Below are 14,504 nucleotides of genomic sequence, written 5' to 3' on the forward strand. Positions count from 1 at the left end.
GCGAGCAGCGAGGCGGCCCGTGGTGGTGGTGGTGGTGAGCGAAGCCCTCCCGAACGGGGCCGCGGGTCCCCCGGAGCCGCCCCCTCCCCGGGCCGGGCTGGGCTCGGCCGCTCCGGGCGCAGCTGCGGCGGGGGCGGTGCCGGGGAGGGGACGGCGGCGGGTCCGGCCCCTCTGCCCGCCCCGCCGGCACAAAACGGGAGGCGGGGGCGGCCGGGGCCGCACTTCCCGCAGCGGGCCGGGCTGCGGGCCGAGCCGAGCGGGGCCGGGCGGGCGGCGCGGGGGATGTAGCGCTCAGCACCGCGGACAGCGCCGGGGCCGGCCCGCGGGGCCGGGGGGGAGCGGGGGGCCATGGCCGGCGTGCAGCAGGGCGAGAAGCAGCTCTTCGAGAAGTTCTGGCGAGGCACCTTCAAAGCCGTGGCCACGCCGCGACCCGAGAGCATCATCGTGGCCAGTATCACCGCCCGCAAGCCGCTGCCCAGGTAAGGGATGCCGGGGGTACGGGAGTGGGGGGCTCTGGGGGACCGCACCTCCTGCTCGATCCCCAGCCCCCTCCCCAACATCAGGAGGGTTCGGAGTGTCTCTCTCCCCACCCAGTTAGTGGCTGGACGACCCGGGGATCCTCTCCATGCCCGGGGCAAGGGGATGCTGGCTGGCTGAGCCCCCTCCCCAGGCCAGTGCTGCGCTCCAGAGCAGGGCAGGTTTGGGAAACTTTGGTGGTGCTTGGAGTCCAGGAGCTGGCTGATGCACCCCTAGAAGAGCAGAGTGAGGGTCTGGGAAGTTCTAGCTGGCTATGAAGGGAGGGCAGCGGTGGGGGGGCATCAGCCAGAAAGTGTGGCCGTATCCATCCCTACCCAGCAGAGCCTTGGGGTGTGTGTCCTGCTGGTCGTCTTGTCTCTGCGCCACTACTCCTTCATCAGGGGACCTTTGGGAAGGTGAAGTCCAGAGAGGGAAACAGCCTCCCTCCAGCTGGACCCTGCCTTGTCACGGAGGGGAAGCTGATGCACTCTAGGGAGTCACTGCCATGGACCAGCTCTGGGGCTGGTGTCTGCCTGGTCCCACAGCCAAGCAGCCTTGGCTTTGCACATCTGGTGCCTGCCTTGTCCTCCTGCTCCGGGAAGGCCAGTGCCCCTCATGTTTGCCAGAGGCTGGGCAAACCTATAAAACAAGGCAGGGAGACTGCAGGTACCCCCTGAGCCGCTCTGCCAGGCTCTCACATGGGCAAGGGTCCATCGTGGCTTCCTCACAAGCGCGCACAATCTAATTTAAACCAGCTTTATTTTGCTGACCGTCTCACTATTGGTTAAAAATATCCTCTTTGCGCTGTTTTTATAAGAAAAGGAGGGTTTTGCTGGTTCTCTTCTCTCTTTGGTCTGTTTTTTAACACTGCTGGCTGCTGTTCACCTGATGTGGGGAACAACCCAAAGTTCCGTGGAGGTGATGGGTCTGTAGAGGAGAGGGGCTCGGTCTAAAGTGGGATGGGTATCAGGGACTCAGCCTGTCCTAGGGAATAAAGGGCTCCTGGGGAGGGAGCCGTTTCGGATGCTTCCCATGCCAGTGGAGGCTGTGAACCACAGCAACAATAGGGATGGGGGTCACTTCTGCCCCTGCAGCCCAGCTGCTGAGCATGAATTTTTTTCAAGCCCTCTGATTTCCATATAACCCGGGTAGGAAAATGGGAAAGGCACAGCTTAAGCTTCCAAAGGAGAAGAGCAAATCTTGTTTACACGGGCGGCGTTTGCAGGGCTTCAGCCTTTGTGAGGGAGAGGAACCACCGTGTCATTCTCCATCCCTTGCATCGGGTATGGTCGGCGCCCAAAGGGGTTGTTGGCAGGCTGGGTGCTGGCTCACACACACACACCTCTGCCTCGAGGTGCCTGAGTGAGCCGTGCTGCTTAAATATCTTGCAGTTGGAGGTGAAATACAGCAACACATTAGGGTATTGGGGAAATACAGCCAGCCTGGGTGCCAGGGATGATGCCCGGCTCTAAACGGCAGTTCGGGTTGTGCGGGCATCGTGGTGGGGCTGAGCACCGCAGCTCGGGGTGTTTGCAGCTCCGTTAAAAAGTTCCCAAACGCGTGTACCTCTGTGTTCTGCTGGCGGTGCCGGCTCTGGCAGGAAGGGAACTGTCCAGGCAGTGGCCGGGATCTCTCAGCACGCGGTAAAACAGACCCGCCAGCTCATCTTTGCTGTGGTTTGCACCTCAGCACTGTCAGACCCTGCACGACGGGGGTCTCCAAGCCGGGGTGTGCTCCACACAGCTGGCCACGGTGCTGCCAGGTCCCCGTGTCAGTGGAGCCCGGAGCCTTTTGTCTCCTCGCAGCGTGTGCCGCGGGCCGGGGCCGGGGGTATTCCCTGCGGTGTGGCCATCTGTGCCGCTGCCTTCGCCACAGGTGTCCAGCGGGCTCAGCCCGCCGGGGCTCTCCCCGGGAGCTCCGGAGCGTGTGCTGCGCTCATCCCTGTGCACAGGCACAGAGGGGCTCTGCTGCTCAGGGGGCTGGCATCAAGGGCTGTGGAGACAGGGAGACTGCAGTTCCCAGATCCTCTCATCAGGGCTCGGCTCACACCCCACAGGGCTCTGCCGGGAGCCCGAGGCTGCTGTCTGGGCAGGTTCACGCGAAGGAGATGCCACATCTCGCATCTCCAGGGGCTTTGCAGTGGGTGTCCATCGGGGTACACGGTGGTGTCCCCAAGCTGGCACCAGGCTTGAAGTCCAGCAATATTCAGAACCAGGCTCCTGCTCCCCGTTGATGGTGAGAGCAGCCCCACAGCATGCAGCAGATCCTTTTGTAGTGGCCCCTGTGCCCAGCTCCACTCTGGGTTTGTTTTTCCTGAAGGTTTCTCTGCGCCACTGCTTGGATCGGCCTTTCTTCCCTGACGATACTCCCGGCTAATTTAAGAGCAAATGACTGCGGTGCCAGCAAGCAGAGCGCACCAGAGAGGAGATGGGGAGACCAGTTAGCCAAATGAAAAATTAAGATGACCATCTGGATTCCTGTTTTCTCCCACACTTGACAGCTGGTCCCCTGAAAACACCCTGCCCTGGCTCTGGCCCCGCACTTCCCGCAGTGGTGGAGACGTTGGCATGGTTTCTAGGCCAGGGCTGCCCGTCTCCTCATCAGTTTTGCTGTCTGAGCCTGTGCCCTCATGGAGTGCCAAGGGGCTCAGCTGCTGCATGGGGGTCCTGCCAGGAATCTCTCCAGTGGGCATAGCCCAAAGCCATCCCTGCTGGGTCCCCTGGGCTAAGGGCTCAGTCCTGCGTCCTTGTGGGGCAGCTGTGGAGTTCCTAGGATAGAAGGTGATTTTTTTTTTCCTCCCTTTCCAGCTGGCTCTGCCCTTGCCCCCATCCCTCAGCACCACCTTCCTGCTGGTTCTGGAGATAAAGCCTCTTCCGCCTAAATTCCCATCAAGCTCTCTAGGAGGTTTGAGGGGTTAAAGCTCTACTAAACCCACGGTTCATCCTAGAACAATCGAGTACATTAATACCATCCCTCCTCATCCTGCTGGGGCTGGGGGGGGCATGAAATCCAGCCCCCAACACAGCTTTGAGCCCAGAGCAGGGCCCTGCCAAAGTAAATGGATTATTGACCAGTTTGCAGAGTGAAAGGAAAAAATGAGGTGATTGGGAAAGGGGCTTTTCCAATTAACCTTTTCCCACACAGGGTCTGGCAAGGCTTTGCTGTGCAGGAGGGGCTGAGGGATTGGGTGGTGTGAGGAGGCTGAACAGGGCTAGGGCTGACCCCACACTTGCCTTTGCAGAGGGATTTCTCCAGCATATGCAAAATCCAAGTGTGGGATTTGAGGGGTTTGTGTGCCCAGCATGCTGGGAAGAGATGGGGTGAGGGACAGGAACCACCTACCCTGCCCTGAGCTCCTCTTGCTGAGCCAATGTGCCCTCACTCCCTCTCATCGGTCCATAAGGATGGGGCTTTGGCTCTTGTCAACTGAAAATGTTTTTAAATCTCCTGTATTAAGGTGGCTCTGCCCAGCCTTTGGGGGTGGGTGTCACCACTATGCTCTAGCCCCAGATCCATCACCAGGACCCCCTCTTGGCTGGGCTTTTGCCTGCATCTCTTCCCTGGCCACAACCTCAGGCACAGTGCAGCAATTGGGGGCTCCATCCCACTCAGCAGCCTGACTTCTCCCAGCCCTGCTGCATATTCCACCAGCACCCGTGCCAGGAAACTGGGAACAGCCAGGTGGGAGATGCCTCAGGGTATCCTTAGGACCCAGAGATGATGGCACTCTGGGAGCTTGCAGGAGGCTTTTGGGGGTGTTTGCCTTCCCTGTTCCCACTCCACCAGCCATGGTAGTGTGGTATGAGCTGCCCTGTCCCCCCAAACTAATCCAAAATTCACTTCAAGGGCAGTGCTGGAGCTGGGGGCTGTAGGTGCTGGTGTTGCTTCCCGGGGCAGCCAGTGATGCCGGGTGAGTGCCGGCGGTGCTGGGGGAAAGGAGGCTCCTGCCTCCCTCCCTGCCAGATGGTCTAAGTGGGTCACATCAGGGCAGTGCAGGGGATTTGTGCTTTAACCCTTAATCCCCCGGGATGCACCGTGCACGGAGGGGGAGGGAGGGATGTGTTGCTGAAGTGGGATTAAGCCCAGTTTCGCCGCCTGGCTTGCCACTGAAGGTGATTTCGGAGACGGGTCTGGGTGCTGCTGCAAACCTGCTGGGACAAGGGTGACGTGTCCTCCCTGGCTGCACTGGGACGGGGCGGGAGCAGTCATGGCACCGCACTGCCAGGGGACACAGCACCCCAGCGAGGGCAGGAGGCATCTGCCATTCCCCTGTGGCCTTTGCAGTGACTTTTGGCCATCCCAACCTCTGGCTCCCCAGCCAATTCTCCGGTGGTTCCGATCCCCAGCTCGTCCCCAGCGGGTTGGCAGCCCTTGGGTATCGATGCAGGGCGTGCTGCCGGGGAGGAAGCCCCGCTGGCAGCCCTGCTGTGAGGATGGTCCCCCACTCCCGCTAATCCTCCCCCTTGTTGATCGGGCATCTGTTCCGCGGGAAGAGGCGGCGGCGGTGCCGGCCGCGCCAGCCGCCTGGCTGCCATCTGCTCCCTCCGCTCCCAACGAGCCCGAGTGCTAATGAGCCCGTGGCCCCGGCCCAAGAGGGGGGAGAGGGGCTTGAAAAGAAAAGCGGAGGGGGAGAAGAAAAGCCCCTTCCTTGGAGGGGCTGTCAATAGGGAGGCTTTTGTCTGCCCCTGCCCTCCGGCTCCAGCTGGACGGCGATGGGAGCGGGGAGAGCTAATTAAGCAGCTCGGGAGCTGCTGGGAGGCTGCGGGCAGCTGAGTGAGGGGAAGAGCAGGGGATGCCCGCAGGACTCCCTGCTGCTCGCAGAGCCTTCATCCTCCTCTTCCTCCTCCTTCCCCCGGCTCTGTCCATCTGCCTCTCCACTGGACTGGTGCTGGGCTCTGTTTCCCTGCTGGCCTCCCTGGTGGAGTGGGGGGCACCTCTGTCCCCACCTCTGCATGAGGGACAAGGGGATGGAGGTTCCTGCCAGGGCTGGGTGGGATGCAGGGAGTGCCAGGCAGCACAGTCAGGCTCAGCACCAATGGGTGCCTCAGCCAGGTGTGCTGTGCTCCAGCATGGGAAGGTGTACAGGCACTTAAGAATTTAGGGAAAAGGCCACTGGAAGCCCCTGTAGGAACCCCAGGCTCATGGATGGGGTTTTCTTAGAGGTAATGGGGTAGCCCCAGAAGTGCTGCCTCTCCCCACTGTGCCCCTGCTGTGACCACATGGGGCTTTGTCACCTTCAACTAAAAGCTCCCCAAGGTGGACGTGAGGCTGAGAGTTGTCCCCAGACCAGCACTGCAGGGACTGGCAACCAAAGGGGTGGTGGGAAACGCTGTGGTCTTGGGGACAGGCCATGTCTGACCTGTAAAAGTCCATTTGAGAGCTCTGGTGAGCTCTGCTTCGGGGCTCTAGTTCCCACGCTCACCAGAAAGAACACGGGCACAACCTGGCCCTGCTGCTGAGAGTGAAGGTCCACAGCACCTGGTGGGGAAACACGGGGTGAGGCTCTCCCTGAATCCAGGCCCTGCTGCTGCCCCATCTCTGGGGAGGGGGCAGCCTGTGGGCCTGCAGTGCCCGTGCTGTGCCAGGGGAAGCACCGTCTCCAGTATCCTCAGACGAGGGATGAAATCAGGTGGAAGGAAGCAAAAGGGGGGGAAACTCCGCTGGCTGGCTGGAGGACCATTTTGTAGAAATATTTGATTTCACCCTTGAACAAAGCTGCTGCAGGCACTGCCCTGGCTGCCAGGCAGCCCCTTGTCTGCAGATGCTGGGGGTGCTGTATTTGTGAGTGCAGCACTGGTGGGGTCTGGCACTTTGGGGGGCTGTGCTGGCTGCGGGGTCTCTGTCCTGGCTCAGCACCATCCCAGCACTTGAGTGAGGCCGTTTCATGGATGTACCAAAGTGTGGAGAACCAGGGCAGAATGTGGCAGTTTAGGGTCTTGCAGGGGTAGGGTCTTTCCCTGCCTGGCTCAGGGAGAGCTGGCAGATGCCCCCATAGCAGCACTGAGTCCAGCCAGCCCTCCTTGTCTCCCATCCCTGGAGAGGCAGGAGAGCAGGACACTTGAACCCTGCACATGCCTTCATACCCCCCCCCCCCCTCACGAAGCCCAGTTAATGAATATTTAGGGCTGTGGCGCCCTAAATAATAAATAGCAATGATGACCTTGATGACAGGGATTGCTAAGAAGCCTCTGCCCAGTGCTGGGTCCTGTGGCTGCTCTTGTCTCCTTGCTGTCACCGTCCTGCCCTCACCATCCAGAGCATCCTGTTCTGCTGTGGCTTGACCCCAGAAAGGGCCTCTGCAGACCCCACTCTGTGTGTGTGTGGGGGGGGGGGGGTGTCCCCACTTTTGGGTCACTGGGCTTGGGAGATTTCTCCTTCCAGCAGGTCACGATAGGAGCTGAGCTTGTCTCTGCTCAGTCCCATTCCAACCCTTCCCACACCTCTGTGTCTGGCAGCTGCACCTTTCTGTACGCTCCTTTTTCTATAAGATGAACTTATCAAATGCAAACCCCGCGTCACTGAAATGAAATAATTTCGTGCATGACCACCCTTTCCTTTTCTCTCCTTTTTTTTTTTCCTTCTTTTCTCCCTGTGGGCACTGAAACCTCTTCATCCCTGCAAAGCCTGAGCCAGGCCAGCAAATCCCACCCGTTTTGGCTGCAGGGGGTGCCAGGGATTTGTCACAGCCCCATGTCCTGTGTGAGCCCCCAGGGGCTCTGCACTGCTGGGAGAGTGTGGGTCTGCTGAGACCCACAGTTCTTCCCTGCCCCATGGAGACCCACAGACTGCTCCCATCCCCTTGGTCCTCCTACTGCCCCAATCCCTGGCAGTGCCATCAGCTGAAAAACAGGGCTGGGTTTGATGCCTGGATCGAAGCCCTTTGGCATTCCCAGCAAAGGGCAGGGAGAAAAGCCAAATCCCGGGAGCCAGTTCGCCTTTGCAGCCTGGCTTGATGATTTTATAGGTGTGGGCAAAGGCGCAGAGGTCGTGGTGCCTAAAATCTGGCAGGAGCAGTGGCACAGCATCCCTGCCAGGCCTTTGGTGTGGTGCGGAACTGGCACGTGCCAGGGGGATGGACCACCACCTCTGGCAGTGCCACCATCACCTGGCAAAGGCCACAGAACCCTCTGCGGGACACCGGGTGCTGCAAAACTGGTTTCTCTGTCAGCCACTCGAGCCGAAAGCGCTGACAAACACTGGGAGTTTAAAAATAGCAGGTTTTTTTTCGCACGCGGCGGGAACGCTTTCCCTGCCAGCGCAGCGGGGACTGCAGGAAGGGCTTACAAAAAATAATACAAGTGAGGGGAAAAAAAACCTCCATTAAAAACTGTCCTGGTGTTTCAGGAGGGCTGAAATGAGTCCCTGGTCTGGAGGCAGCTCCACCGATGACCCGTTTAAGGCTTCATGTTTAATTTATGTCTCGGGGACATATGGAAGAAGAAGCAGCTGCTGCCCTGCCCCAGCCATCTCCTCATTCACCCCCGAGTGGGTGCCTGGGTGGGCAGAGGGGACACTGTGGGAAGGGCCTGCTGCCTGGGGGGGCTGCTCTGCTCTCTCCTCCCTGGGGCAGGGGAGGCTGTGATGTGCTGGTATGGGCTGCAAGAGCCTTTGTGCTGTTGGGCCCCAGGGCTGGAGTCAGGTGCCCATCTCGCATGCAGGTGGCTGAAAATGTTCTGAGACCCACAAGCAGTGATAAGAAAATGAGTTTTCTCTGCTGCTAACACCAAATTCCAGCAGAGCATCGTCCTGTTGGAACCTGATGGGACTTTGGCAATGGGCTGGTTGTACTGAATTCATCTCTGAGCCTGCGTGTATTGGAGGGTGACTTGAACAGTGTGGGGTAGGAGGTTGGGATTTTGGCTACATTACTGTCAGGATGAAGAATTAGACACTGCCCAGCAAGAGAAATATTTTTGCATTAAGAGAGATTTCACAGTTAAAGAGCTCCTGCTGCATTAATCTGTGGGTCAGCTGGAGCTGCTGTACAACCCCCCCTGCCCACCAAAGCTGTGCAAGTGTAACACCAATCTCTAATAGCATGTAAATATATCATAGCTTATTCTCCACGGCTCTGTTGGCTGCTGCCAGCAGAGCATTCCTGCTCTCCCAGAGTGGGCATGGACACGGCTGTGGCATGGTGGGGGCAGGAGGCAGTTAGGGATTTGGGTAGATCTACCCCTGAGGGTGGTGTTTTAACTCAGGGGAACTTATTGCCTACCATATATTTACCCTCTTCAAATCCCCCTGCTCTGACCAGAGCCCAGCTGGGTTTGTTACCATGGGGAGAAGCAAGACAAGTGGGGTCAGCGCTGCTTCTTCCAAGGGATCAGGTTCTAAATCGCCAGAAGACCCCAAGATCAGGAAGTTATACAAAACAAAGCCCCAAGGCGACAAAGGAGACCTGTGCCCACGTGTCGCCTGCCCTTCCCTGTGTGTTAGACAGGGTCTGTGGTTATCTGTCACCACCCACCCCATCCCTGCCTTTGTCTGCCCATCAGCCACACACTGGCTGGGTTAAAGGGCGAGGGTGTGGAGCCTCCAGAGCGGAGAGGCAGGCGGATAACACGTGCTGGGAGAGGGGAGTGCAGGGGGCTGGGTGGGCACCACCAGCAGAGGAGGAACAAAGGGAGCTGCTGGTTAATCTCTGCAAGGGGCATGTGCAGCCTGACCTGCCAGGGAGCGCTGGAGCCCACCGGCTGTCGGCCTGGCTGTGCCTCTTAATGAAGGATGAACTTGATCTCCTGGAGAGCTCCTCTGGCCATGTCCCTGGACCTTGGCAGCCTTGGGGGTCGCTGTGTGGGCTGAGCTCTGCAGGACACAGGACGTGTTGGCTGCATCTCCCCCAGGATCCCAGGACACCCCCGAATGCAGGGACTCAGCTGCCTGTTCTGTCTGATTGCTGGAGAAGTTGCTGGCACAGTTTTGGACTAGTTCTTGCGCTCTCCCAGACATTTCCCACGCGTGGTTCAGGAGCCGATGAAGGTGAAGGATGTCCTTTGTATCTTTTGGAGGGATTTTGGATGTTTTGGAGAGTCCAGGCTGGCAGATGCAGCTGTTTTGTGCTTTGGGCACGTCCCTGCCCTGGAATCTGCTGGGGCCATGTGGCTGTGCCTGGTGGCCAGATCCCTGTCCCTGTCCCTGCCCTTGCTGTGAGCGTGGAGCATCTCAATCCCTGCAGGGACAGAGCTAAATGCACAACACTGGCAGCATGTGCCAGTGGCAGGTTTGGCTCCCACTACTTGCTGCCTTGTGGCAGTAGTTACTACCCCATTGCCTTCAGAGCTCCCCACAAGTGTTTTTTCCACCCACAGCCCCAATTTGCTCATCCCTGTGTCTCCAAGAGGGCTGGGATGCTCAAGGGCTCTTGGCATGGGAGCTGTGCCGTGGGGACGGGTGGGTTAACTTTGTGGCGGAGGCTCATGGGCCAAGAGCTGCCTGCTGGCTCTCTGGGCTGTGAATGCCACCCAAGGCACATCCATCCCTGATTAATGGAAACTGAAAAGCAGGATCCTGAGGACCTGTGGCTCCCCTGCCCCCCTCCCCACTGCCAACCCTCGCCTTGTGCTGCCGCCAGGTTTGTCCTGCACGGAGCAGAGGACAGTGGGTCTCACCCTCCCTTTCCACGGAGGAAAAGCAGGCAGTGGAGCCCACGGACACAGCCTGAGCTGGTGCTGGGACACAGCCACTGCCCTGCTCCCCCCGCTGGCCCTCCCCACCGCGTTGGTATTGATTTGACCTGAGCTCCCTTTAACGTGCTGTGATTTCTTTCAATTAGGCTTTGAGCGAGGTCTCTGCGATGTTCAATAGAGCTGGACCCGGCACAGAGCCTGGACCAGCACAGTCCAGAGGGAGATGCTTGTGGATGCTCCCCCATCCGTGACAAGAGCATCCAGCCATGTCATATTTTCCCCATGTCCCATGAGGATGATTCCACTGCTTAAAGGTTGTTCCTTGTCCCCTCTGCATCTCCTGGCTCTTTCCATCCACTGGACTGGTGGCTTTGACACCCCAGCCCACAGGACAGATTTCAGCATCGTTATCTGGTTAACCTTCCTAATTTAGATGAGCATTAGACCTGCATGGCCCCCCCTGCTCTGGGCANTTAATGAATATTTAGGGCTGTGGCGCCCTAAATAATAAATAGCAATGATGACCTTGATGACAGGGATTGCTAAGAAGCCTCTGCCCAGTGCTGGGTCCTGTGGCTGCTCTTGTCTCCTTGCTGTCACCGTCCTGCCCTCACCATCCAGAGCATCCTGTTCTGCTGTGACTTGACCCCAGAAAGGGCCTCTGCAGACCCCACTCTGTGTGTGTGTGTGGGGGGGTCCCCACTTTCCTTTTGGGTCACTGGGCTTGGGAGATTTCTCCTTCCAGCAGGTCATGATGGGAGCTGAGCCCGTCTCTGCTCAGCCCCATTCCAACCCTTCCCACACCTCTGTGTCTGGCAGCTGCACCTTTCTGTACGCTCCTTTTTCTATAAGATGAACTTATCAAATGCAAACTCCGCGTCACTGAAATGAAATAATTTCGTGCATGACCACCCTTTCCTTTTCTCTCCTTTTTTTTTTTTCCTTCTTTTCTCCCTGTGGGCACTGAAACCTCTTCATCCCTGCAAAGCCTGAGCCAGGCCAGCAAATCCCACCCGTTTTGGCTGCAGGGGGTGCCAGGGATTTGTCACAGCCCCGTGTCCTGTGTGAGCCCCCAGGGGCTCTGTACTGCTGGGAGAGTGTGGGTCTGCTGAGACCCACAGTTCTTCCCTGCCCCATGGAGACCCACAGACTGCTCCCATCCCTTCCTAAGGCCCCAATCCCTGGCAGTGCCATCAGCTGGAAAACAGGGCTGGGTTTGATGCCTGGATCGAAGCCCTTTGGCGTTCCCAGCAAAGGGCAGGGAGAAAAGCCAAATCCCGGGAGCCAGTTCGCCTTTGCAGCCTGGCTTGATGATTTTATAGGTGTGGGCAAAGGCGCAGAGGTCGTGGTGCCTAAAATCTGGCAGGAGCAGTGGCACAGCATCCCTGCCAGGCCTTTGGTGTGGTGCGGAGCTGGCACGTGCCAGGGGGATGGACCACCACCTCTGGCAGTGCCACCATCACCTGGCAAAGGCCACAGAACCCTCTGCGGGACACCGGGTGCTGCAAAACTGGTTTCTCTGTCAGCCACTCGAGCCGAAAGCGCTGACAAACACTGGGAGTTTAAAAATAGCAGGTTTTTTTCGCACGCGGCGGGAACGCTTTCCCTGCCAGCGCAGCGGGGACTGCAGGAAGGGCTTACAAAAAATAATACAAGTGAGGGGAAAAAAAACCTCCATTAAAAACTGTCCTGGTGTTTCAGGAGGGCTGAAATGAGTCCCTGGTCTGGAGGCAGCTCCACCGATGACCCGTTTAACGCTTCATGTTTAATTTATGTCTCGGGGACATATGGAAGAAGAAGCAGCTGCTGCCCTGCCCCAGCCATCTCCTCATTCACCCCCGAGTGGGTGCCTGGGCGGGCAGAGGGGACACTGTGGGAAGGGCCTGCTGCCTGGGGGGGGCTGCTCTGCTCTCTCCTCCCTGGGGCAGGGGAGGCTGTGATGTGCTGGTATGGGCTGCAAGAGCCTTTGTGCTGTTGGGCCCCAGGGCTGGAGTCAGGTGCCCATCTCGCATGCAGGTGGCTGAAAACGTTCTGAGACCCACAAGCAGTGATAAGAAAATGAGTTTTCTCTGCTGCTAACACCAAATTCCAGCAGAGCATCGTCCTGTTGGAACCTGATGGGACTTTGGCAATGGGCTGGTTGTACTGAATTCATCTCTGAGCCTGCGTGTATTGGAGGGTGACTTGAACAGTGTGGGGTAGGAGGTTGGGATTTTGGCTACATTACTGTCAGGATGAAGAATTAGAAACTGCCCAGCAAGAGAAATATTTTTGCATTAAGAGAGATTTCACAGTTAAAGAGCTCCTGCTGCATTAATCTGTGGGTCAGCTGGAGCTGCCGTACAACCCCCCCTGCCCACCAAAGCTGTGCAAGTGTAACACCAATCTCTAATAGCATGTAAATATATCATAGCTTATTCTCCACGGCTCTGGTGGCTGCTGCCAGCAGAGCATTCCTGCTCTCCCAGAGTGGGCATGGACACGGCTGTGGCATAGTGGGGGCAGGAGACAGTTAGGGATTTGGGTAGATCTACCCCTGAGGCTGGTGTTTTAACTCAGGGGAACTTATTGCCTACCATATATTTACCCTCTTCAAATCCCCCTGCTCTGCCCAGAGCCCAGCTGGGTTTGTTACCATGGGGAGAAGCAAGACAAGTGGGGTCAGCGCTGCTTCTTCCAAGGGATCAGGTTCTAAATCGCCAGAAAACCCCAAGATCAGGAAGTTATACAAAACAAAGCCCCAAGGCGACAAAGGAGACCTGTGCCCACGTGTCGCCTGCCCTTCCCTGTGTGTTAGACAGGGTCTGTGGTTATCTGTCACCACCCACCCCATCCCTGCCTTTGTCTGCCCATCAGCCACACACTGGCTGGGTTAAAGGGCGAGGGTGTGGAGCCTCCAGAGCAGAGAGGCAGGCGGATAACACGTGCTGGGAGAGGGGAGTGCAGGGGGCTGGGTGGGCACCACCAGCAGAGGAGGAACAAAGGGAGCTGCTGGTTAATCTCTGCAAGGGGCATGTGCAGCCTGACCTGCCAGGGAGCGCTGGAGCCCACGGGCTGTCGGCCTGGCTGTGCCTCTTAATGAAGGATGAACTTGATCCCCTGGAGAGCTCCTCTGGCCGTGTCCCTGGACCTTGGCAGCCTTGGGGGTCGCTGTGTGGGCTGAGCTCTGCAGGACACAGGACGTGTTGGCTGCATCTCCCCCAGGATCCCAGGACACCCCCGAATGCAGGGACTCAGCTGCCTGTTCTGTCTGATTGCTGGAGAAGTTGTTGGCACAGTTTTGGACTAGTTCTTGCTCTCTCCCAGACATTTCCCACGCGTGGTTCAGGAGCCGATGAAGGTGAAGGATGTCCTTTGTATCTTTTGGAGGGATTTTGGATGTTTTGGAGAGTCCAGGCTGGCAGATGCAGCTGTTTTGTGCTTTGGGCACGTCCCTGCCCTGGAATCTGCTGGGGCCATGTGGCTGTGCCTGGTGGCCAGATCCCTGTCCCTGCCCTTGCTGTGAGCGTGGAGCATCTCAATCCCTGCAGGGACAGAGCTAAATGCACAACACTGGCAGCATGTGCCAGTGGCAGGTTTGGCTCCCACTGCTTGCTGCCTTGTGGCAGTAGATACTACCCCCTTGCCTTCAGAGCTCCCCACAAGTGTTTTTTCCACCCACAGCCCCAATTTGCTCATCCCTGTGTCTCCAAGAGGGCTGGGATGCTCAAGGGCTCTTGGCATGGGAGCTGTGCCGTGGGGACGGGTGGGTTAACTTTGTGGCGGAGGCTCATGGGCCAAGAGCTGCCTGCCGGCTCTCTGGGCTGTGAATGCCACCCAAGGCACATCCATCCCTGATTAATGGAAACTGAAAAGCAGGATCCTGAGGACCTGTGGCTCCCCTGCCCCCCTCCCCACTGCCAACCCTCGCCTTGTGCTGCCGCCAGGTTTGTCCTGCACGGAGCAGAGGACAGTGGGTCTCACCCTCCCTTTCCACGGAGGAAAAGCAGGCAGTGGAGCCCACGGACACAGCCTGAGCTGGTGCTGGGACACAGCCACTGCCCTGCTCCCCCCGCTGGCCCTCCCCACCGCGTTGGTATTGATTTGACCTGAGCTCCCTTTAACGTGCTGTGATTTCTTTCAATTAGGCTTTGAGCGAGGTCTCTGCGGTGTTCAATAGAGCTGGACCCAGCACAGAGCCTGGACCAGCACAGTCCAGAGGGAGATGCTTGTGGATGCTCCCCCATCCGTGACAAGAGCATCCAGCCATGTCATATTTTCCCCATGTCCCATGAGGATGATTCCACTGCTTAAAGGTTGTTCCTTGTCCCCTCTGCATCTCCTGGCTCTTTCCATCCACTGGACTGGTGGCTTTGACAC

The 14,504-nt window shown here is 58.2% G+C and overlaps 1 protein-coding gene across 2 annotated transcripts in view; it reads left to right on the forward strand.

Moving 5' to 3' along the window:
* The first annotated feature begins 272 nt into the window (after positions 1–272).
* The window catches only part of SRRM4 (serine/arginine repetitive matrix 4), a 52,433-nt gene continuing 38,201 nt past the window's right edge, over positions 273–14,504 (forward strand). For both annotated transcript variants that reach the window (XM_027881914.1, XM_027881915.1), the window contains exon 1: positions 273–479. In XM_027881914.1, coding sequence (XP_027737715.1) covers positions 349–479 — 131 coding nt within the window. In that variant the 5' untranslated portion in view covers positions 273–348. The remainder of the gene's footprint in view (positions 480–14,504) is intronic.

The sequence above is a fragment of the Empidonax traillii genome, unplaced genomic scaffold, assembly GCF_003031625.1.
Source record: "Empidonax traillii isolate 1590-97213 ecotype Southwest subspecies unplaced genomic scaffold, ASM303162v1 scaffold99:size1466351, whole genome shotgun sequence".
NCBI classification, from domain to species: domain Eukaryota; kingdom Metazoa; phylum Chordata; class Aves; order Passeriformes; family Tyrannidae; genus Empidonax; species Empidonax traillii.